Source organism: Psammomys obesus, unplaced genomic scaffold (genome assembly GCF_907164565.1).
Source record: "Psammomys obesus unplaced genomic scaffold, mPsaObe1.curated_primary_1811, whole genome shotgun sequence".
In the NCBI taxonomy this organism is placed as follows: domain Eukaryota; kingdom Metazoa; phylum Chordata; class Mammalia; order Rodentia; family Muridae; genus Psammomys; species Psammomys obesus.
The window spans coordinates 5,932,245-5,957,164 of record NW_026585643.1 but is presented as its reverse complement, the minus strand read 5'-3'; the positions used below and the strand labels follow the sequence as shown (position 1 = coordinate 5,957,164).

The following is a 24,920-nucleotide window of genomic DNA, read 5'->3' as shown; positions in this document are numbered from 1 at the left end:
ATACTCAGAGAAAGAAATCAGAAAACAGTCAGAAAAAGATGAGGATGTACATAGACACTGAGCTCAAGTATTTTTAGCCTTAGGAAAATGATGGAGCTGACTGTAAACCAACTTTGCAATGTTAATTTCACAAAATACCTTCACATTTTGCCCATGAAGAAATTCTCACCATTGAGGAGCCCATTTACCAAGACAAAGGACAGAGGTGTTCCTGCTCATCTCACTTCCATGACCTTTGGTGGAGCTAAGGAGAGAAAAGAGGAGGAACAATGTGTAGGGGTGTGTGTGTGTGTGTGTGTGTGTGTGTGTGTGTGTGTGTACATGCTTTTTATGTTTAGTAAGTTATTGCTTTCACTGGGGCACTCCTTTAGTATAGTGTGCTCTGGGCTTTTTCCCACTTTCCTAATTCCATGGCCTATATTAAGCTGCAGTCCAGATAATGGAAGGAGGAAAGAGACATGCTTATTTTAACTGACAGCATCAGCCTAAATCAACACAGAGAAAGCAAATGCTGCCGGGTGCCTTTCTGAGTGCTGAAGGCCAGCTCCCAAGGCTGCAGGGCTTCCATCTGCTCTGAGAGCTGATCTGAAGAGGGCTCACTTCCTCCCCAGGATTGGTCCGCTGGCATCGCCCTGCACAGCTCCTCTTCTTTGGCTAGCATCTGCACACTCAACAACACCCCTTATTTCAAAGACCGTTCAGACTGGAAGGTTGGATTTAACACAAGATTTAGCTTTTGAATACTGTATATTTCAAAAGTGACTTTTCTGTCACCAGTCATAGAACTGGAAACACCTGCACTGTGAGTATGTGATCTATGATTAGCACCCATCATTTAAAAGAGTCATTTAAATGAAATTCTTTCAGAAAAGATAAATATAAGGTGTGAGGTCTACCATCCACAACAACACATTTTTTTTTTTAATTAAAAACTATTTCTATCGTCTGCATTTGTGTGTGTCTGAGTCTGTGAGTATGCATCATGTGTATCCAGGAGCCCTGGAGATTGGAAAGGGCATTGGATCCCCTGGGATTGGAGTTGCATATAATTGTGAGCTATGTGGGTGCTGGGAACTGGACCCAGGTCCTCTCTAAGAACTATAAGTGGTTTCTAACTGCAGAGACATCTCTCCAGCCCAAAATAACAGTTTTAAAATGACTGGCTTTAAAGATGGCTCCTTGCCTTCGAGGACATCACCAAGGTGCTGTTCTCCTCGTATGGTTCGGCCCTCCACCTGCCGAAGGACAGAGCCCACCACTGTTCTGTCAATGTTCTTGACACCTCTAATATAAACTGGACTAACTCGTGCATGCGGCTGCCCTCATGGCATCTACTAGGAGAGCAAAGGAGAGACCTCCTCAGAACTAAAACTCTGTACCCCATCTTCACAGCTTACTGCCTGCTCTTCCAGAAGGGATCTGTTCAGCCCAGCTTTCAGCACACACTTTAAGTACGTGCTGTAGGCTCTCAACATGAGTAGGTATGAAACTATGCATGCACCGCTAGGATTCCAGTGGATTGAAATGAAGTTTGTATCCCTACATTTGTTGGTTCTGCATCCTATAATGGATTTAGTGAACCACAGATGGGAAATAGGCAAAAACAATTCGTATCTGTGCTGAACGCCCACAGACTTTGTTTTCTTGTCATTACTTCTAAACAATGTGCTATAACTATTTGAATGCCATTTGCATTGTATTAGGTATCATAAGATACTTAGGAGTGATGCAGGGGCATGCAACATTTTTGACATTGCAAGATGACATTATCTAAAAAAAATATTGGACCATCTTTACAGATATCCTGGGACATATGTGGCCCACAGGCCATAGGTTGGACATGTCTGATGATTATTCTTGAGGAAGCATACAGGGCTATGTAAATACTATGCAATCGTATACCAGGGTTTTGAATACTTTTGGATCTTGGTCTCTGCAGGCATTCAGAGACCAGGCCTCTGAAGAGAGAAGGACAACTTCTCATGCTTTATAGATCATGTTGTGGGAACTCACCATGATGAGACATGGGCTCAGTCAGTCTATCTGATGCAGGGTAGAATGACTGTGACAGAATGTACCATGGTGGCCTCTTCTAAGCCACTCAGCATATACTACTTGGGTCTTCCTCCTTGCCCTGTGCATTGCCCTGCTCTGCTTTCTCTTCTGCTGTTGCCTCAGCAGTGGACACTGACTAAAGGACTGCAGGACTCAAGCAAGTATAAAGCTGCATGTGTTCAAAGCTTCCCTGTTCCAAGGGGGAAGTCAGTCTTGGCGTGCACAGGATCCCACCATCATGGAAGAGCCAGGCCTGGAAGTAGCCTCCCCACGCTGTCCACGAATCCCTGGTATCCTTCCCCAGCAGGCTGAGTCTCAAAGCGGCATTCCTGCCTGGTCTAACCCTCTTCTTGGAGTGGCTCACCTGACGTTTGGGAATCCACATTTTTCCTCCCTGTCCATCCAGGATACATGGAGAGACTGGTGCCCTTAGCCAGTGACCAGCCTGAGGGCAGGTTAAAAATTGACATGTATTGAAAGTCTGTCATTTCCTGCAGTATGGCTGGACCTGGAGGACACTGTGATGAGTGAAATAACTGAAACACTGGAAAGACTAATACTGATCCTCTTACTTACACAAGCCCCATCTACTGAGGCTAAGATAGTAGCTACCAGTGAGGGGAGGTTGGAAGAGAAAACATGGAGAAAGTATGGCTACTGGGGGTAGGGTATGTAGGTAGGAGGGCTCTTTTCCTGTGCTCTAGATCACATCCATAATTAGCAATATTTGGGTGTGCATTTCAAAATAGGTAGAGGAGGTTTCCATTGTCAGCGAAGAGGATAAATCTCTGCAGCACTGCCTGTGTGGATGTCTCTGACCTGACATAATTGCTTCTCACAGTTTTGAAGTATCACACTGTGTGCCGTGAATATGCGCCGTGACTGTGTGCTGACTGAAATACGAAATGAGAAAACTGCAGAAGAAAAATTTGCATTCTTTCCTGTACCCCAGAGATTGAGGTGGCGATGAGGGCAGGGTAAGAGGGCTGCCTCAGGAGCCCACCTTTTCCTAAGCTGCTCAGGAGTGATTTATATAGTCTGCTGTGTAACCCTAGTTCTGACACGAACCCGGGTACATGTTAGTAGGTGGTTAGAGAAAAAGATCTTAGTAGAGTTAATTTCTGTGTTCAAATATTCTGTTTATATGCATGATGTATGTGTGGGCACGGCGCAGATGTGGTGGTCAGAGGACGACGCTGTGGAGTTTGGTTTTGTACAGGGATTAAATTCAGGCTATCCAGCTTGTGTGTCACATGCCTTTACTTGCTAAGCCGATTCACTGGTCCTATTTATTTATTTTTGCACATGGATTTCCAATTATCCCAAATTATTATAATGTATAAAATAAAAAAATTAATTTGGCTTTCTCATAACTACTGTTACCACAAATCAGGGAGATTATGAAGAGGAAGGGTTCAAGGCAGAAGAGCTGCACTGCATGCTGATTTTCTTGCTGACAGAGTCCTTGGGTGGTGCAGATCCTTAGCTGGCAAAACACAGGGACCACTCTTGGCTCTCTGTCTGAAAGGTTCCGTTTCAACATGCTACCGAGACACTTGCACATCCATGTTCATTGCACCAGTAGTCACAACAAACAGGAAATGGAACCAGCTTGGATGTCCACCAACAGATGAATGGTATGTATGCAAAATAGATTTTTATTCAGCAATGAAAATGAAATAATGACATCTACAGGAAAATGCATGCAACAAGAAATCATTGTGTTAAGCAAAACAAGCCAGACACAGGAAAACAAATACAACATTTCCTCTCATATGCAGAATCTAAATTTGTGTGTGTGTGTGTGTGTGTGTGTGTGTTTGGTTGATAAAGTAAAAAAAGGGACCATGAGAGGGGAAGAAAGCATCTTGAAGAAGGGGATAGAGAAGATAATATAATATACAATTATCTGGGTGTGGTGATGCTCACCTTTGATCTCAGCATGCAGGAGGCAGAGGCAGGTGCATTTCTGTGACTTGGAGGCCAAACTGGTCTACATATCGAGTTCCAGGACAGTCAAGGCTACACAGTGAGTTTCTGTCTCCATAGGGACAGGCAGGGGTCTGGAAATACACACACACACACACACACACACACACACACACACACACACACACACACACATTTGAATATGTGTGAACTGCTTCTTCCATTGCACACTAACTTTAAACATTAAAAATAATCCAGGGTTATTTTTAATTTATCTGTACATTTTCTTGCTCACTGGACTTGTTCTCCAAATTTTTCTTGTTAGTAATAACATGAATACTTTAGTATTTAAAATGTTATTTCTTCTATTAGTATTTTAAAGGTCAAGATAATGTGCTGTGAAATGTGGACCTTTTAACTAGACGGTCTGATAGCCTTAACACACGTACCATCTATCCTTTAAACAAGTTTCCACCACCCCAAAAGTTCCCTTGAGCCCCTTTCTCTCCCAGCAAACCTCCACAACCTGATGCTTATTGTTTTGAATCCAACTGTCTCAGGTCCACTCAGAGTCATTTTGTAGGAATTTCTAGATTCATCTATGTTGTTTGCTGATTTGTGGCTCACTGCTGAGTCACATTCCATTTTAGGCACAGACCACAATTGTGCATCCACTGACCTGTTGATGGGTGTCTGGAATGTTTCCAGTTTGGGGCTTTTATTAGCAAGGCTGTTATTAATATTATTTTTTGAGCATTTTTGTGCAAATGCATGTTCATTTCTCCTGGGTAAGTATCTGAAGGTAGAATTTCTTAATCACAGAGAAGGTATATATTGATTTTTATGAGAAATCACTAGGTCTTTTTTGTTTAAGTTGGTACACCAATTTATACCCCCATTAGTAATATATAAGCTCAGGTAGCTCAGCATCCTCCATAATATTAGGAATTACCTTTTAATTTGGACATGCTGTCCATTGCAGAATAGGTTATTGTTTTAATTGGCACATTCCTGGTGACTGCTGACATTTGTCCTTTGCTTATCTTTATTTGGTAAGGGTCGGTTCAGGTATTTTGGCCAATAAAATTTTTATTTGTGGGAATCATTTACATATGTAAAGTCCTTTGTCTGCTTAACATGTTGTTAAAGTCTCCTCCAAGTCTGTGGCTAGCCTCGTCTCCATCCTGTCATATCTTTGGCTGAGTAGAAGCGTTGTTTCTGATGCTAATTATGAATGCTTACTTTTATGGCTAGCACTTTCCATGTCCTTATATGACAGCTTTCTCCCATGTTGTGTTTCTAGAAGACTGACATACCTTGTTCTTAGTAGTTGTGATTCAGTTTAAGTGTTGTACATGGATAAAACGTTAAAGCACTCCCTCTACCCCCAGCTCTGGACATCAAGCTGTCACAGCATCATCTACTGAGAAGACACTCTCCATTCTACTGAGTTGCTTTTTAGTATCTTTACCAAAATTCCTTTACCATATGGCTCTGGGTCTATTTCTGGACTCTCTGTTCTGTTTCAGTGAGCTATTTCTCTATTGTCCACACCACTCTGTCTCCTTGCAGGGTAAACGCTTCTAGCCTGTTCTCTGGGAGTCTGCATGCCATGTATTCAGTGTGGAGGACATATACATCTTTCATTAACTTTTCTGTATCATAGATTGGTTTTCAGTAATATTTTATTAAACTTAAGTGTGCTTGTTGCTAGTTCTGCAAGACGGTATTTCCCAAAATGGCTGCAGCAAGGTTTCCAACTCTCATGCTCTTCCAGACTCTTGTTACTCTGTTTCCTCCCTGCTTGGTACTGACTGGGTCTTTGTGACTGCCTGGACAACCAAGGTGTGGTAGAAGGGGAGCAGCATGAATTCTCTAGGCCAAGGTAGGACAGATGACCCTGTCTCTTGAGATTTCTGCTCTTGGAATCCACTCACCAGGGTTCAACAAGCCCAGAAGGAGAGGCCCCAGCAGCAGGCCAGTATCAAGTGCCAGGAATGAATGCAAATGAATTCATAAAATAATGATGGGAGGGGCTCTTTCACTACTACCCCTGTTAGCTCTGGGGAGATAGTAAATATTCACTGTGTGCAGCTTGGGACACTGCTCTCTCTCTCTCTCTCTCTCTGTCTCAGAAGAAACTTTCTAAAAATGAGGATTCAGACAGGATTTAGGCCATCACAATGAACCATGGAATCTTTAATAAGAATTTATGGAAGAATGGGATTTGAATGAAGTGATCTCCTGTCAAAGACCTTTTACCCAATGCTGTCAGAGTTGACTAATAGCTTTGTTGGACTGTAAATAACAGGGAGAAGAGAAAGAGGATAAAGGTGAGGAAGGAGCCGGTCTGTGGATAGGAAGCAAAAGAGAGAATCAGAATGGGTTACAGGCCTGTGTAGGGATGTTAGACTGAAATTTGTCTGTGTCTAAATTTTAATGTGCTCTATACATTCCCTGTTCTTTTAAAAATTTTGCATATGTATGTTTGTAAAAGTCACACACATAAATATTTTGAAAAGAAATGGTTCTAGAGCTAGTTGCTCAGTCAACTTCAGTGATGGTGCTCTCCTGAGGCCTCATTGCTCTCCCCATGGGCTGCTCTGTTCCTGGCTTGGGAAAACCTGCAGTCATGGCCAATTAATTGAAGCAGTTATCTTGAAAGTTCTGCTTTCACTCATGAAGAGATAAAACACATCTCCTAGCCTCTCTCATTGTTTTGGATTGTTTTTCCTTCCTTTTGCTGATAAGTCTTCCATGCTTCTACCAGACTACCTCTGGCAAGGACAAAAGGACAAAAGGGTTTCTGCTCAAAGTCAGTACCGGTTATGTGTGATTTATATTACCCTTGGATCCTAGCTTAAGAAATACTGCTCATCGCTCAGTTTTTGTCTTGTACGCCTTTGTTTCGTTTTAGCATCTGATGATGGGACTGAGGTCTGGATTCTGTGGCTAAAGCCAATCTCATCTTTCCAGCGTTGTAAAAGGCAATAAGGGGAATTTACCATGGGGATATGTTCGAATCCTCTTGGTCCTTGACAATCTATCCTGGGTGTGGCAAGTGAACCACCTGTGATCCCTACACATGGGAAGCTGAGGCTGGAGGATTACCACCAGTTTTAAGTCATCTTGGGCTACACAGTGAGCTCCAGGCTAACCAGGGCTCTACTACAGTAAGACTCCTCCCCTTCTATGCCACCGCCCCATCCCCACCACCGTACTTCTCCAGAGCTATTGGCCAGTTACGCGAAGATACCTGCGATGGCAGGAGCAATAAACCAATTTTATGCTCTGATTCCATGGAATAAAAGAACACTTAAAAATAGCCATTATCTGTTCTTTTTATTCTCATCTAGTTATGTTCTTTGTTTTCTGTTTGGGGATGATTTTATATATATAATATATATAATGTTTTTCACAGCTTCAGTGCAAAGATCAGCCTAAATTTTGAGAGCACCCTCGGCAGCTGGGAGACTCACTGAGGCCCTCCCCCAGACCCTCATCTAAAACTTATTTTTCTCAATCTATAGAACCTACCTTTACGGACTTTACAAAGAGTTTCGATGTAGTTACATCTGATCCGTTTTTAGCTGACTTTGTTCCTTCGGGAGATTCATGCATGCTTTGTTGTGCACGCGAAATTCAGTTATCACCAGAACAGTTTTCACCAAATTGTGCTGTGCTAAATATGCCTAAAATACAGCCCTCGTGGTCAGACTCCTGAAGCTTGAGCCAACACTGGCTACCGATTTGTGCGAACCAATGGCCTTCTTAACTTCTATAGTTCATTTCTCTGTAGTCCCCCTAGGTCGGAGATTCCTCCGCTTTACACAAGAGAAGGTAATGATCGCTTCTGCAAGCGTAGGAGCAGAATCAGGTTGACTGGTTTCTTTTTTCTTTCTTTTTTTTTTTTTTTGCTTTTAGTCTAGAGTCAAGATTTCATCAGACACAGTAAAGATTTAGCTGGCTTCTTCACTACCCCCCGATGGAACTGTGTTCGGAAGGGCTCAGTTTAAACATTAAGTGAAGGGAGAAATCAAACAAAAGCAGGCAGAGTGACCTTGGGCCAGCCATCCCTTACCTCCCAATGGATCTGTTTGCAATGTAGAAGGTGCGAGTGTCGTGGGCGTGGGTGTGTGTGGTAGGTGCCCCTTACAGCTTTCTGGAGGTCTCCCGACTGTGACATGCTGTGGAGGACAGGAGCCGCAGACCCAGCACTTCCCTGAGTTTCAGGTCCCAGGCTGGACATTCCTATTGCTGGAAGGACCCAAGCAGACCCCATCGGGTTGGATGCAAGGAGGACCCTTCGCTGCTCAGCGCAAGGGACAGGCTGAGCCCCAGAGCTGCCCAGGTGCGCCCATCCCCTCCCGGAGCCCGCACCCAGCCCTGCAGCTCTGACCGCGCCTCCCGCGCCACCTGCCATGACTCGGACGGGTGGCGTAGCCTCGGGCGGGCCCCCGCCCCCGCGCTGCCGGGCCAGCGAGGCCGCCGCGGCGTTCCGGGCGCCGCCGCATTGACCGCTGCGGTGCGGGAGGCGCGGTCGGTGCAGCCTCGGGGCTGCCGGCGCTCGCTCAGCCCTCGGCCCGTTTGCTCATGGCCCTGGCCCTGTGGCCCTGGCGCTCTACCCCGCACGTAATCCCAATCGCTGGCTTCCGGCAGCCCAGCCTGCCAGCCGCGCGCGATGCTGAACGGCGCGGGCCTGAACCAGGCTTTTAAGATGTCGTTGCCGCGGAGGGCGAGGATCGGCGCGTCCGTGGGTGAGCAGGGAGAGGGGGCCGCTGGGGCGGGGGCGGCGCCCGCGGCAGGGAGACTCTGCTCCGCCCTTCGTCCTGTCCCCTCCCCCGGGCTCCTGGGGCTGCCGGATTCCGGACGCCACGCCCTGATGCCCCCTGGCCAGACAACCTTGCACCTGCTGGGCTTTAAGGCCTCCCACGAGGCCAAAGGGTCCAGGGGTCGGCGAGCGGACCGTGAGAGAAAACTCTGGCCCCTGGCGCAGTCGTGCATGCGAGAGTGCGTGTGCATGTGTCCGTGTGTGTTCGTGTGTGCGCGCGCCTGCGTGTATCCATGTGTGTTTGTATGTGTGGCGCGCACGCGAGTGTGCGTGAGTGTGCGTGCACGCGCGCGGGTGCAGTTCTGTGCGCCCCTACGTGGCGATGCGGATGCTGGAAAGGACCGGACAGCACTTTCCTGCTGTTCCCAGTTGTGGTGGGCACAGTTTGGTCCCTGTAGGGAACTTCTTGCCTCCTTGGGCTGGCTGTTTACATCTCTGGAGTGTATTGTCTTATACAGAGACCTAAGGGGAGTCCCTAAGAGTGTTTCCCAAGCGCTCAGGTTCACACTCCGGACAGATTAGCCCGGGGTTCCATTGCATGGGGAAGCTGCAGCACAGATGCATTCATTCTCATATACACGCTGGCAGGGGCCTGTGTGGGATTTTAAATCCAGCGTCTCCAACCCATCACCTTAGGTACCTTTGTGGTATAATCTGCTTAGGGACCATGACCAGGCACACCCGTTGCTTTTTGGCTATGGCACACGATAGGTGACCTAGACGATTAGATAATGCAAAACTGGAGGAGGACCTCTAAAATGATGCCCTGTCTGGCATTTCAGGACTCCTTGAAAGGAGTCTGGGTAGATCTTTGATGAAGAGGGTTCAAAGTGAGGGTTTGGAGCTGAGGTCCTTTGTCAAGTGTGTGGTTTTTGTCTGTTTTGAGATAGTAGACACATAAAAATAAACGACCTTTACATTTCCACCATTGGGCAATGTGAGGGTGAAGAAAATCATTTTAATTAGTGTTTGTTAAACTTGGACAGTGTCAGGACACTGTCACATTCATTTTGAGCAGAATCCTTTCCTGAAGGGGTCACCTGACAAAACAAGATTACAAGGTGGGGAGTTCAAGGGGCCTTAGGGAACAGTCAGAGGGATAGCCTAGGTACCAACAGAATGAAGGAAGTGTGTGTTTTCCGAAGTAGTATCCAGGATGCAGGCTTTGTAAAGAAATACCCTCTGATGGGGAGAGTGCAGAACTCTGGTTCTTTTGGTGGGAAGGGAGAATGAGAGATTCAGCTTTGATCACACTGCACCTGAAATGCCCACTTGAGAGCCTAGTGGGGTGTTTAGTAAAGACTGGCTTATGAGCCTGAGTTCACAGGCGGAGGTGTAAATTTCAGAGTGCTTCCCAGGGCGCACAGGGCATCGTCCTGAAGAGTCCTGCTCTAATGTCCTGTGGTTTTTAAGATTCAGGTCTTGATTGTTTTGCTCAAGGCTGTACACTATCTCATTTTTCACTGGGTTCCAAAAATTATATAACTGATACCAGAGGCACCTAAAGGTGGCGTGAACATTCCAGTATTTTCTTCAGGCAACAGAAAGGGATTGGAACAGGACGCGCAGAAGGCCAGGGAGTCAGGAACGCCGCCAAGAGCTCCAGAAAGAATCTGGGCATTGATGCTTGACTGTGCAGGTCACTGATGACCTTGAAAGAGCAGCTATTGTGTAACCATGGGGAGAAGTATCTGCTAGTGGGGAGCAACGAGAGGATAGGAAGGCGGGTTGAAAACAGACTGTCCACGCATCCCTTTTGATGTGAATTTTGCAGAAAATGGAGGGAGAAGCAAATGGAGCGGTAGCTGGAAAAGGGGAATTCTAGGGAGGATGCATTGCTGAGGACTGCACAGTCCAAGTGTGTGATGGTGAGAACATCTCAGTCAGGGGCTTCTCCGTGGTCTGTGGCGTGAGCGACAGTAGGGAGCAGGGCTCAGAGCAGAGAGGGTTAGAGGAAAAGGTTTAGGAGTTTCTGAAGGTAGAAGATAAAAATGTGGGACTTTACAACATGGGTCTTTTTAAGAACACATAAATCGTGGATGGGAAAGAGGGAGGTTGGGGTGGAAACCTGGGCACAGAATCTGAAAATCCTGTGCATTCCCATAAAATATTAGTGTCGTGTGATTTTTCAAAGAAGCTCACGGCTTCTCATTCTGTGCAAAGTAGCAGGTCTGACGGCTCACAGCTCCTTTGAGATCAGGTGCCAACACCCAGCTGTCCTGGGGTCATTATTTGTGGTCACCGTACCTGGGTTTCCATCTTACTCTGGGGGTCCTCTTGTAGCATGGTCAGTTCTTCTCTTCTGCAGGGATCTCTTATTTACCAGAGAATGGGCAGCCAAAGACCAGTTGGCTGTGGCAGGCTGTAACGTGAGTTCCTGGATATACACTGACTGCCTTCTGCATGCCAGACACTTGAGGGATCTGGAGATGGCGCACTGAGCAGGACAGGTATCCTTTGGATAGAGCCCACGGTCTAGGGAATAGTGCAAAGCACACTTGTGTCAGCGCTCTCAGCCCGTACCCAGCCTGGGGTCCACATGCACAGGCAGTGGACACAGGGAAACAGGGAGGTGAGGCAGGCATGCACACACAGGTGTGCGGGCAGCGGGGAGTGAGGTCGGAAAGGAAGGGGGAGCTGCTTTCTGGGGACTTCAGCATCTATCTTCTCTAGAGGGAACAGCATCTTCCCTCTCACTGAATTTCTGGATTTGGCTTCGTAAAAGATTAGCAACAGGAGCAGGCAGGCAACAAGCATGGTGCCTGTGCCTTTGATAAGATTAAATACAGAACCTGGGTGGCTACAAGTCCTACTGACAATGCTCTTGCAGGTCTATTCCAATTTCTTTACCCAACCCTTCCATCTCCCTGCCCTCTTCCGGTCAGTAAGGTGTTCTTTTTGGTTTTGATTTTTAAATGGGCTCCTCTGTGGACTTAGTTCTCTTGTCACATCTCCTGTAAGTACCTGCCCCACTTAAAGAAGTGGGTGAGGACACTGAAGATCCCAGCAGCTCTGCTATCAGAGTGTAAGGGCTGGAAACTGGCAATGAGGTGGTTTAATCCCTTCACTTTACAGCAAACTATTGCAAAGCAGCCTGTTCATTTCTGGCAGAACCAGCTAGTTCCTGAGGCCCACAGCACCAGCGCAGTTCATCATCAGATCTGGTCTGAACAGGACAGGTTCATTTGCTCATTCCAGATGTTTTCCTCTTCCTTGGTAGGAAGTAAGGCAGGTGTGGGTCTCATCTCTCTTGCTTATATTTTCTACACTATTCAGTGCACTTCACACACACGCTTAATCCATCTCTGTCCTGGGTAATAGTGTACTTGATCCGAAGGTCTAGATTATGTTTGGAAGTTCTTGGAGACAGTGTGCGTCAGGAATAGAATATTGGACTGTAGGTTTAGAGAGAAATAGATTCAAAGTTTGATATTGTCATCTGATTCTTATGGGCAATTTCCTTATATTATAGATGAGGATGTAAAGAAGGAGTTTATCCTCCTCCCCCAAGAGCTTGGGTCAGTGGTGAGAGAGAGAGAGAGAGAGAGAGAGAGAGAGAGAGAGAGAGACTTGCAGAGCACAGTAGTGCATGCATTGATTACCAGATGCATGTTCAAGTTAGCCAGTGCCATTAGTTTCTTAGGTTGCCCATCATAACCCAGGGAAGAGTCCTGTACCTAGACCTTCATTCTAGGTGATAGCAAAAGGGGCAACATTTTCTATGGCCACATAGAGGCATGTCTAGGTGTACATGATGTAGAAATTTACACTCGCCAGCCACCCTGATCCTACACTACCCTTTCTCTAGTGTCTGACGATTGTCATTTTCCATACACTGTCCATTCTCTAGTGCTCGGCAGTTGTCACTTCCCTTCAAAAGGAGCCTTGTCTTTTGCCTGCAGGTGGCCGCCGAGCCCCTAATTTGATGGCTTTACTTGTTTAATAATTGATTTCACTTTAACAATGGATGCCTTATCTTAAATCCCCATCTGATGGAGGTGCCAGCCACACAAATGGATTACATTAAAGTTATTCTCTTAGAGCCTTTGGGTGGTTTATGGGAGGATGTTCATACAGCGCCTCTGCAGAAGAGTCCCTCTCTCGGATCTCTGGGGCTTTCACATCTGCTAAATATAATCTCTAGTCAATAGCCCACCGAGACGTTATTTACATCCTTTTAGGCCAGGGAAAGTGCTTGGGGAGAATATTAGCAACCACTAAGAAAGGCTAAAAATAAAAGTGAGCTCACATTCCTGCCCTAGCAGTGTCTCCATATCACTGTCAAGGGCAGACACAAAGCATAACCTGCCTTGTGGCACTGAGAAGCATCTAGGTGGGGACAGTTCTGTCCATGTGCCTCCCAGGCACACGTGTCTGTGAGAGGGCACTCGGATGTGCCTTGCGTTCTTGCCCCAGCTGTTTGGAAGGGAGAGGCACACAGATCATTTGAGCCCAGTTTGGGCCACTGTGGGCAATTAAGTGAGAATGTGTGTCACCAACCAAAAATAAGATAAAGCAACAGAAGTGTACACATGTGATACTGCCCATTGGCCAGCTGCGCAGCGGAGGGCCCCTTCTACCACCCTACATGTGTGTCTTATTTCTTCTGTGCCTGCACCCCTTGCCACGAAGTCTTGTCTCTCACCTGCTAGTTAAAAAAGTAATGTCATATTTCATCCTGAAAGTGTGACCTAAAAATCTCCAGTCATTTCGATGCAGTGATTTTTTACATTTGGACGCAGTCCCCTGTGTTTGAGTTATTACATGTCAGGTAATGAGCACACATTCATTTCGGACATTTCCCAGGGACATCTGGGCACACACCTTTCTCCTCACTGCCGGAGACACTGCAGCATCCAGAGGCAGAGGGGTGCTAGGATTACTGTACATGTGTCCAACACATCCCTGAGCCCGAATGTGTGGAAAACTGGGGCAGCAGATGACTCCCTGAAGTGAGCTGCTTTGCCGTGCAGCACCTCATTGCAGATACCATGTTCCAGACAGTTGCCATTTTCAAATCTTGGCACATTATGGCAAGGAGCGGTTTATTCGTATTCAAAGGACACACTGGTGTCTGCTGTGCTATTATCCAGTGAGTGAGGGATTAGGCTTTCTACCAGCGATTTTTAGGTTAGCTACAGAACCATCACCCCCAGTTAAGACTCTTAATTTCCTTTTACTTCATCCTAATATATGGAGCATGCATAACTTGATTTTCTTTCTTTTCTTTCTTTCTTTCTTTCTTTCTTTCTTTCTTTCTTTCTTTCTTTCTTTCTCTCTCTCTCTCTCTCTCTCTCTCTCTCTCTTTCTTTCTTTCTCTCTTTCTTTATCTGAGACAGGATTTCTCTGTGTAGTCCTGGCTCTCCTGGACTTACATTGTAGACCAGGCTGGGCTCGAAATCACAGAGATCTGCCTGCCTCTGCCTCCCGAGTGCTGGGATTATAGACATGCGCCACAGCACCTGGCTGTGTATCTTGATTTTTAAAACTGTAGAATTTTTGCCTTAAACTCCACAGTAGTAGTTACTGTAACAAACAAGCTAAATGATAGTCTCTTCCTTAGAGTCCCGGGAGACCTGGCCAGCTGCTGAGTTTGAGGGAAACAGTTTGCTTAGCATTTACGATATGGCCATTTGTGCTGCGCCCCAGCTTGTACCCGCAGCCTCAAATTACCCTGCTGTTCTCTTCTGCTGGAGCATAACCTTGGTTTGTTTCCTTCGCGTTCGTTTTCCTCATTACTCTTTCTAGCTGCTTAGAAATACATTTCTTGAGCTCTGTTTAACTCTCCCATGGTTTCATTTTCTGGTCAGAGGACAGACTTTCTCAAAGGGAACATGTCAGTATGGGCAGGTCAGTGGGTAGGACCTTCCAGTGAGAATAATCTGGGCTAGATGCGAACACAGGGGACGAATGGAGACTGTAAATAAAGGGTTGAGTTAGGTCGTGTCTTGGCAAATGCGTAATGGCAAACATTACCAGTTTGCTTTATCATTCATTTTGCTATGGCTGTTTGCCTTGGTGGTGGAACCAGTGGAGTGGGAGGGGTGAGGAGGGGTTTTTCCTCCTCATGAGAAGTGGTTGTGTTGTTAGTTTCACCAGCCTGATAAAATCTAGATGTATTCGGAAGGCGGAACTTTAATTAACGAATTGCCAATACCGGTTTGGCCCGTAAGCATGTCTGTGGGACATTTTCTTGATTAATGATTGATGTGCGAGGACCCAGCCCACTCTGGGCAGGGCCATCCCTGGGCTGTATAAGAAAGCTAGCTGAGGCGTTGGAGCCGTGGCTCAGCAGGTAAGAGCACTGGCTGCTTTACCAGAGGATTTTTTTTTTTTTTTTTTTAACCAGGTTTGATTCCCAGCATCCACATGGCAGCTCACAGCAGTCTGATGACCATCATCCTGTTCTGACGACCTTCTCTGGTATCCATAGGCACAGCATGATCTATTGTATAGATGTATATGCAACCAAAACACCCATACACACAAATAATAGCAATAATAAAAAGCAAGCCGCAGCCATTTTTTCCCAGCTACTTTATTCTAAGGCCTATGCCTGGGTGGTACTTGTTGGTGTATCTTTTTCTTTGGGGGGGTACTTTATTTGGGTCCTTGTATCTATCGCTCTTATCAACCACATTCACTTCCAACACCAGGTAGGAGAGACAGAAGGTTAGTAGGAAGAGGGGATGTTGAGGTGTTTTTGTTGTGTTTTGTTTTGTTTTCTACTTCCCACTAATTAGGGTCATTGGGTTCCTTGGGGCAAGTCCAATCTTTATTGAAAGGATATTTCCAGCTTTTTCTCATCAAACCGTAACAACAGCAACCAGGAGAAGCAACTTTCTTCTTCAGAGTGTCCCACTCTTTTACTCTGGGACTCTGGCATTTATCCTCACTCAAAAGCTCTCAGAATTCCAAAGGTCATCTATCCTCAAGCTGGCAAAATCACGGCCCTGCTAGTGCACGAGACAATCATAGTTAACAGCTGTGGACAATTTGAAGCAGTGCCATATCCCACACATGGGATTAGAACAAAAACAAATTAATGTAACATAACTGGGTTTTTAAAGAGACAATTCTCACTCCAACAAGCAAGCAAGCAAGCAAGCAGCTGAGCATGTCACAGAGAACAAGTTAGTTAAGCAACATTCCTCCATGGTTCCCACCTCTGCTCCTGTTTGAGTCCCTGCCCTGAATTCCTCCCATGCTGGCTTGTGATTAGGATGCATAAATCAAATAACCCCTTTATCCCCAAGATACTTTTGGTCAGTGTTTTTATAAGAGCAATGGAGAAGCAAACGAGGTATTTGTACCTCACTTGCTTAATATTGTCTTATTAAAAAAACCACGTGTGTGGGGGCATCTGCGTGTACATGTGCATTTGCTGTGACATACTGTGGAAGTTGAACAAGTTGCAGGAGTTGGTTCTCGAGCTCGATATCATGTGGGTGGTACTGAACTCAGGTCATCAGGCTTGTCAGCAAACACTTTTACCTGCTAAGCCATCTCACTGGCCTTATGCTTCATGGGTGTTCTGTTGTCTTTGGGAGAGCACAAGATGGCACGGATTACGGTAACCAGCACTTTAGAGACCATTGTCATGGATGGTCAAAGATGAAGGTGACTTTGGGATGTCTGCCAGCCAGTATGGGGCCACTAGCTATGTGGCTGACTGATGGTGAGTCAGAACATGGCCATGCTGTACTGTAACATACACAGGTACCCCACATCTTTAATCCCAGCACTCAGGAAGCAGAAGCAGATGGATCTCGGTGAGTTCCATCCAGCCTAGTCTACACAAACCATCTAGGGCTACCTAGTGAGACTATATATATATATATTTAAGAGAGTTAACATCCATTCATTCATTCATTCATTCATTTATTCATTTATTTAATTATGCACTATTCACAATGCTCTCTGTTTACTCTATGGTGAAGTAACATTTGGTTTTACTAGGTTCAATGAAATGTACTTTGTTCTTTTGTAATTTCTCTCCCTTTTTTGAGACAGACTCACTGTGTGGCCCCAACTGGCCTAGAACTTTCTCTATAGACTATGCTGGCCTGGAACTCACAGACACCTCCAGAGTGCTGAGATTAAAGGCAAGCACCAACATGCCCAGCTTGTGATTTTACTTTCATTTAGTATGCCTACTAGAAAATAAAAAAAAAATAATTAGTATACATGGTATTAGATAATATGGCATTTTAAACCAAGTGTTAGAAAATTTTAAATATGTTCATAGCTTGTGTTATATTTTGTTGGACAATACCAGTACAGACCAGGTTCAAGCTTTATTTTTACTTATCCTTTGACAATTTTGTGCATGCCACATGAATTGTGTCCATTCCAATTCCCCCTCATCCTCTCATCCTCTCCCTGGATATATCCCAACATTCTCCCTTCTGTCTTCATGCCCCCACTTTTGTAACCCACTGAGTCCAGTTAGGGATGCCTGTTGGAATGCTGACTGCTTTTGTTGGCTTGATATGGTGCAGGCAACCATAGCTGCAATGGGTTCATGAGTTCAAACATTTCTACTCCATTATTCTTGGAATTGTATGCTCTGTAATGTGAAAAGATCCAAGTGAGAAACTGAGGCAGTGGGAGAGTGAGTTCCAGACACTTGCCTAGGGTTTTCAACTTCTTCCCAGGGAAGGCATCAGAGCTGATGCCCTTAAGATTCCTCCAGGATTCTTTCCGGGGCTATTTTGTCTTCTTACCTTGTATGAAACCCCCTTTGGGTACACTCTAGATTAATTCTGAAAATGAACTAGGCCATAGTACTGCGAAATTCTATTCTATTTCTTTGAACCCAGTCTCTGGTGAAATCAAACTGCTTCAGCCTTTGATTGTGGTGTGATGTCATCAGCCAACTTTCGAGATTCTTGAATATGATAAGCTATGAATTCAGGGAATAAGGGGCTGGTGACCTCATATGGCACCAAGTTGGGGGAACAGCAGCGCATCCTCACTCTCCACTCGCCAACCTTTAAGACCAGTGACTGTCATTAGTGTCGAGCTGGGTTTTCTTTTTAGATAAATAGGGGTTAAGCCTGCTCTCCACGCACATCATCTGCTTTCTGTGTTACTTTCTCCATTAAGTGTAACAGAAAATTTTGGGAAGTAAATTCCAAGGGGGGCGGGGAGGGAATCCCCTGAGTAAATGGCGTTGGCTATGGTTTTGATGTGGTTTGAGTCTGTCCTCCAGAGCTTCTTGTGTTGGAAGCCTGGGTTTCAGTGTGGTAATGTGGTGATGTGGGGCTTAGCAGGGCATTTTAAATCATCCAGGGTGTGTGCCCTCAGAGGAGATTGAGGTCATTCTTTTTTTTTTTTTGAAGTTCGCTGCCGGCAAGTTCCCCTTTTACAAATGAAAAAGGCACAGCTGTGGCCAAGACCGAGCAACCCTCCAGCGTTTATTGAACCCTATCTCCAACCATCTCCACCGCCATCTTCTGGAAGAGAGCCCAGCAACCGCATCACTTCGGGGGCTGCGTAGCTCGGCGAGGTCATTCTTGAGTGACCTCTCAGTTGGTTAGCCTGGAAGGTTGCCATAAAACAACAGCCTTAGGGTAGGAAGGTTTTATTCAGATTTATTCAGACCAGGTTGCAGCCTGGTCATTGTGGGGAAGTCAAGACAGAAACCTGAAGCAGCGAGTCGCATGATATGCACAGTAGAGAGCTGAGAGAGACCGAATGTGGGCATGCATAGTAGTCAGCTCTCCATTACTAAGGATGCCACAGGCCAGTTGAGCTAGAAAAACTCTCAAGACTCTTTTCAAGTGAAACTAGCTTGTGTGGAGTTGACAATGACCACTAACCTCACACACACACACACACACACACACACACACACACACACACACACACACAGGAATGCATGCAGTTATACACCCACATATACCCCCTAACAGACCCACAGACAGACAGACAGACACACATACACACATACACACATAGACAGAGATGCACGGCACACACAGACTTTTGTTCCTATCAGTGGAAGTTTTTAGTATGTATCTTCTTTCTTGTCCATAGTAACGCCTCAACAAAAAGAAGACATTTTGCTGTGCTTTACACCCTGCCTCTTTTTGACTCCCCTTTTCTCCTTGTCAAAGTCACCTGCACTGATTCCAGGCAGGACTTAAGTTTTTATTTAACAGTTCCCTGCCCCCTTCGTTTGGCAATGTTTCCCCGTGTGGTGTTCTTCCTTGTATACAGGCCCCGGGATTCTGAAGTGTGTGAGTGGTTAGTGGTCTGCTTCTGGTTTTAGTTTGTTGCTGTTTTTCTTTCAAGAAAGGATCTTATGTGGCCCCGTGCTCACTGTAAACTCATTATATAGCCAAGGATAACCTCGATCTTGTGACTTTTCCTGTCTCCACATACTGAATCCTGGAGTTACAGAGCTGAGACCATATGAAGTTCGGAGCATGGGACATGCTAGGCAAACATGCTGCCCACTGGGCTAGAGTTTGATTCTTTGCATCTGGAAAATGCATATGGAATCTGTGAAAAGTGGCTGATAATAACCGCCCCCCCCCCAACTGAGTTCTTGAATAACTAAGCAAGATAACATCTAGTAACATTTACCATCACCCAAGACTTAGTGTTGCTTATCATTGTAAAATCAATTATTGAAGCAATGTTGATACTAATATGGTGTTGTAACACTCTAGAATAATATGCTAGGGGCACAGGGACTGAACCCCTTCACCTCACTGCGTCTGTATTTATGTTCTTCTTGCCTCTCTGGGACATTTGAACTCTGCATGGAATCAACATCTTGGGAACACTCCAGTCATCACCACAGCATTACAGAGCAGTAAAGATGTGGGAGAATCCACCCCTTTCTGAGAAATAGAACCTTTTCTACATGATGATGGTGTCTTGTTAGAATCAGTGTTCAAGCTGAATCTTTTTAACCAGCCTCAATGACATACCTACTGTAATGGATGTGGGAGCAGGCTGAGTTGGTTTCCATTCACGCAGACACTTTAGTAAACCTGTTCTTGGCTGTGTTCTGGAATCCAACCATTCCTATCTTCTACTCACTAAAGATTTTAGGAAGACAGGACCACCAACAATGCAATGGTCTCACCTCCCCCCTTTTAATTTCCACATAGCACATATTACTGACTGATCTTCTGTCTTCCTGTCTAGTCCTGTAAACACAGGATTGGATTCTTTCTCAAGTCACAGGGATGGGATGTTGATGTTCTTAACCCTTGAAAGCAAAGCAATGAGGATCATTCTGTGTTTGGGACCAAAGGCACTACTGAAATCAGAGAAAGTGTTGATGAGAAGGTTCTGCCTAGAAAGCAGTTGAGTATTTTCAGGGCAGTGTAACAGTCATGAGCCTCAAATTATGTGCATTAGTAAGACTCAAAATAGCACAAATACATTTGAGCTGCAGGGTGGAATTGGATGTATGCTTTTCACATCCGAATGCCTTTCCTCTCTTGTTTATATACATTCACCTCTATTAATGCTTGCTTCTGTTTTTCTTGGAGACTCTGGGGTGGCTAAGTTTACATCCTGATGGTTTGTAGGTTCTAGGTGGGCTGTTTGTGGTGTTTCCTTAGCAGAGCCCATGTTCAGTGGCAGTTGGCATCATTTCTGGGGCAACCACAGGACCACTGCCTCATATGCCCTTCTGGTCTCTAAAAGGGGTGTCAATAACAGACCCATTAACTAGCTCATCTCAAGGCCTCAGTCATGAGTGTGCTACATCAGAAACATAGATGGACACATTTGTGTCTTCCACAATGTCAGAATTTATTGAATAATAATCGCTTCACCAGCTTTACAAGCTATCCTTGATACCAGGTGAGGCAAACAGTGTTTCCCCCCCATCTTGACTGCTAGAATTAACTGTTGGAACACATTACAGGGTAAATCTATCTATATATATCATCTGCCAATTATTTGTCATCTGTCTGTCTTTTTGTCTATATTACAGAGTGGCTACAAAGGGTTAAAGAGACTATAGCCAGACACTAAGGAGCTTCAAGGAGCCTGACTAGAGGCAGCAGAAGGCTGATGGGACTCCCTCCAAAGCCTGTAAAGGACTAAGATGAGAAACTGCTGCCAGTCTGTTGGAAGCAAGAGACAAGCCAGAGCCAGGGTTGAGTTGATCCCAGGTGTCAAATCTAGTTGCAGAAATGAAGTATGGGCCTGTAGAGCCTGGAAAGGTGAAAGGAGGAACTATGTCCTGATGGTGACCAGACATAATGACAGAATTCAGCTCATCCATGTCAACAATGGAGACCAAGCTGAGTCAAAGCCCTGAAAGAGCCAGTCAGGAGTTCCCTGTCTGTTGGCATCTTGACACACACACACCAAATAGTCAAAATGACAAATCAGTAGGAGCAGTAGCCATGGATCTGTGAAAAGAAGGGGTCCAGGTAAGAGCATTGCACCCTTTCCTCAATCCGATGGGTTTGATAGTGTCCAAGCCTGGTTTTGCTGATATGGCTTTACTACCTCCCTACACTCATGCGGTCCCAGTTTACTCAGATAAATTTGCAGGCTGGGACTCTTTACTTTTAGAAGTAAGATACTAGCTTGTACCATGTTGGGTACCAGACAGATGCTGCTGGTGACTGGAAGAGTCATCCTGTCTCTGGGTTTGGACTCAAAATGGAGTCAGTGCTGCTTGTAACATGTAGTCTCTTAGGGGAAGGCACAGTCTACCTGATATGGTAGCTGATACGGTCGGCAAGCCTGATCTCAACACAACTGCCCCCAAATAGAGAATTGCAGAAAAAACCAAAGCATCCTTCTTTAAACCCTTCCATTCTTCTTAAACCTACATAGTCATCTTTGTTAATTTTAAGAGCTCTTATAAGTATTTAAACTTAGGTTTAAAAATAGATGTTTTTATCCTCAACCTTTAAATATGTTTCATATGTTGCTCACAACCTTTTTTGTTTATTAATTGTTATTCAGCTTTCTACTACTGCAGCAGAATATGAGACAAGCAGCTATAAGGAGCACAGCTATAGTGAGCACAGTTCTGAAAAATGCAGCTGTGGTCAGCTGGTTCCTTTGTAAAGGGGAACAGCCAAGCAAACATGGTCCTCACGGGCAGGAAGAAGAGAGATCCCGCTTTCCTCACCAAGAATATGTCTCCAATGGCCGGAATACTTCCCACCACTTTCAAGCGGTACCCTCCTGGGGACCAAATCTTAACACATGGGCCATCTGGGGACACTCGTGGTTTTTAGGGGTGAAGCCATAGCACTGCTTTCATGGCCCACATGGTTTTGTTGGGCTTATATTATTTTTCTTATTTAGTGAAGGAAGAGGGGGAGGGAAGAGAGAGGAGGTAGGAGGAGAAGGAGGAGGAGGAAAACAGAGAGAGGGGAATTAAAAAAAGAGGACAGGAAGTTGGAAGACTGCCCACCTCTGGAGGGAGAGTTTAGGGTATGGCAGTTTGTGCCAAGAGCAGGTGTTTGGCCTGAACTGAGTAGAAGGGCAGTGGGCCTGCAAAAGTGCTTCACATGTTCTCTTCGGCTGTTTGAAGGAACTTTGGTTTGCCAAGAAGGCTAAGAAAAATCCAGTAAACTAATAAGGAGATTTCAGACAGAGATGTGATGTGCAAGGGTCATTCTGCAGCCACGTGGGGGGTAGGGAGGAGGGGGGAAGGGAGGAAGGGAATCAATGACTCAAGACAAGCTGCCTGCTCACCCTCTGGGAGATCAATAAGGGCACGCCCCATAAAATGATATGACAGTGCACACAGTTATGTTGATAAGAGCGGCAGTTAGTGAGACCTGAGGACACAGGGTTAAAGTCTCTGCTGTCCTTCTTTAAACTGAAGATAAGCAGGAAAAAGCCGAACCCTGGCTTACTTATGTATTTACGTGTTCTAATCCGCTGCTTTGGTTAGCACACAGAGGAAATAGGTTTCACTCTGCCATTTCCACACATGAATAGCATTATGCTTTGCCCTGCCCCCTTCGTTGCCTTCCCACGTCCCCTTTGCTGGCCCCCTTCCTCCCTCAACTCCTCCCGCTTCTGCTTTCATATCACATGCATTCCATTATTCCCTTATCCCCAACTTCTTCCTTACTTCTTACACTCTCCCTTCTTTCATGGCGCGCGCACACACATGCAGGCACGCCTGCTTGCACCCGAGAATCTAGGTTCCTCATTATCTTTTAAGTCTGGCTTATTGTGCTTAGCACAATGATAGTCCAGTTCCATCAATTTCCCCTTACATGTCATGATTTCATTTCTCTTTTCAACTGAATAGAATTTCATTATGTGACTGTCCCACATTTTTTAAAATCCCTTCATCTGCTGATGAACATCTAGGCTGGTTGTACTTCGAGTTGTTCAAAATAAACACAGATATGCAAACATCTGCGTGTGCGTTGAGTCAGAGTCCTCTGGGCGTATATGCAGGAGACTGTGTATGAGCGTATGGTTGCAGTTTTAGTTTTTTTCCAACTATCTATTGGTCACTTGCATTTCTTTCTTTGAACACTATCTATTCAATTCATCAGCTCAATTTATTGGTTGGATAATTTCCTTTTTTCAGATTTAATTTTGAAATTTGTTATGTGGTTGTTTATCACCCCCTCCTCCCCACACACATTCACTGGCTGTTTAGCTGGCAGGAGAGTCTCTCCAGTGAAAAGCGCCTCTTCGCTCTGCTCATGGCTTCCTTCGCTCTTTCACTTCATGCAATTCCACTTGGAAAAGCCAACATTTTAGATGCAAAGCAAATATAAGTAGAAATTGTTAGACCTTATGAGCTTAAAGCAGAAACATGGTTTTATTGATATGAAAAGTTTATTTTTCTCATATGTTTCTCCTTAAAATATTAAATCTGGACTTAAATATTCATTAGCTGAATAGAAAAATGGGTGGAGGATAAGATGTCAGCTCAGACAACCTCAGTATTCCCCTTGAGGCAGGCCCCAATGCCCCAGACTCACTGTAAGGTGAGAGACAAATCAGCTAGCGGGTGTGTGAGCGAGAAATGTGGATGGTGGACTTGGATGACCCAAGCTGCTTCAGGAAGCATTGCCTTTGGTGACAGCTAGAGAAGTGCATTTGTAACCCTGCTTATCACGTTCAGCTTTGCGAAGAAGTACTGAAAAATGTCTTTATCTAGTAAGTTCTTACTCTAACCTACAAAGATTTATTAAACATTTTTCATGTCTAATGTGTCAAGCAGCAGCCTGGAGTCATAGGGTAGATAAAGAATGTAAAGTTTGCATTGTTCCTGTTTCCAGTGAATATGCCTCGTGGCCTGAGAGATAAGACCTGGGCATAAAGAGAAAGGAATGATAGAAAATAAATGCTTTTCCAAGATAACCCATGGAAGTTTCCAGAAAGTATAATTAATTGCTGAGGACTTAACAATGATGCATGAACACCTAAAGCAGAGACTGGGAATGGCATGTGTCTTTAGCATTTAATTAAAAATTATTTAGAAACATTATTCTGTGTGTGTGCGTGTATACACACACTCATGCACACACACACGTTTGAGATGTGTGTATCAATATGGAATGCTCCATATCCCCTGAGCTTCTCCCGTGTCCTCCTGTAAACAGTTTCCTTCTCATCACCCACACATCTGATAGCTTTCCTTTAGTGCTGCCTTTTCAAAACGTCATTCTAATGGCATAGACAGTCTGTTACTTTCTCAACAGCATGTCGCTGGCTAGCTTCTTGTGGAGCTTGATGTGACTACCATGCTGGCTTGAACTCTGTCAGTCCTGCCTCTGCCTCCTGAGAGCTGGAGCTATAGGCATGGGTCACCCTACACTTCCGTTGTCTGGTTGCTGTCCCTCACCGCACCTCTTTAACGTCCCTCCATGTGGTAGCATATTTGATTTCAATGTATTGACGAGTACTCTTCTATCCTGTACCATGAGCTTTCTTGGACAGAGGAGGTGGTGGTGATGATGATGGGGCAGTTTGTAGGGAACAGGGGATAATTTCCTTCACTTTGTCAAGGCTCACTGACATGAACTGATGACAGATTGAGACAAAAACATAGTAATTTATTAATGTAATTTAATTTATCTTACGGTATGGGTCGGATATGACATGACCCCTAAAACTCATGTTCATGGCTTTGTCA

General features: G+C 45.1%; 1 protein-coding gene across 2 annotated transcripts in view; it reads left to right on the top strand.

Moving 5' to 3' along the window:
• Positions 1-8,379: 8,379 nt before the first annotated feature.
• Positions 8,380-24,920, top strand: part of Atp8a2 (ATPase phospholipid transporting 8A2) — a 504,296-nt gene continuing 487,755 nt past the window's right edge. Inside the window, exon 1 of one of the 2 annotated variants that reach the window (XM_055617218.1) lies at positions 8,380-8,741. In XM_055617218.1, the coding sequence (XP_055473193.1) occupies positions 8,666-8,741 (76 nt within the window). In that variant the 5' untranslated portion in view covers positions 8,380-8,665. The remainder of the gene's footprint in view (positions 8,742-24,920) is intronic. The other variant, XM_055617234.1, reaches the window with a different exon arrangement.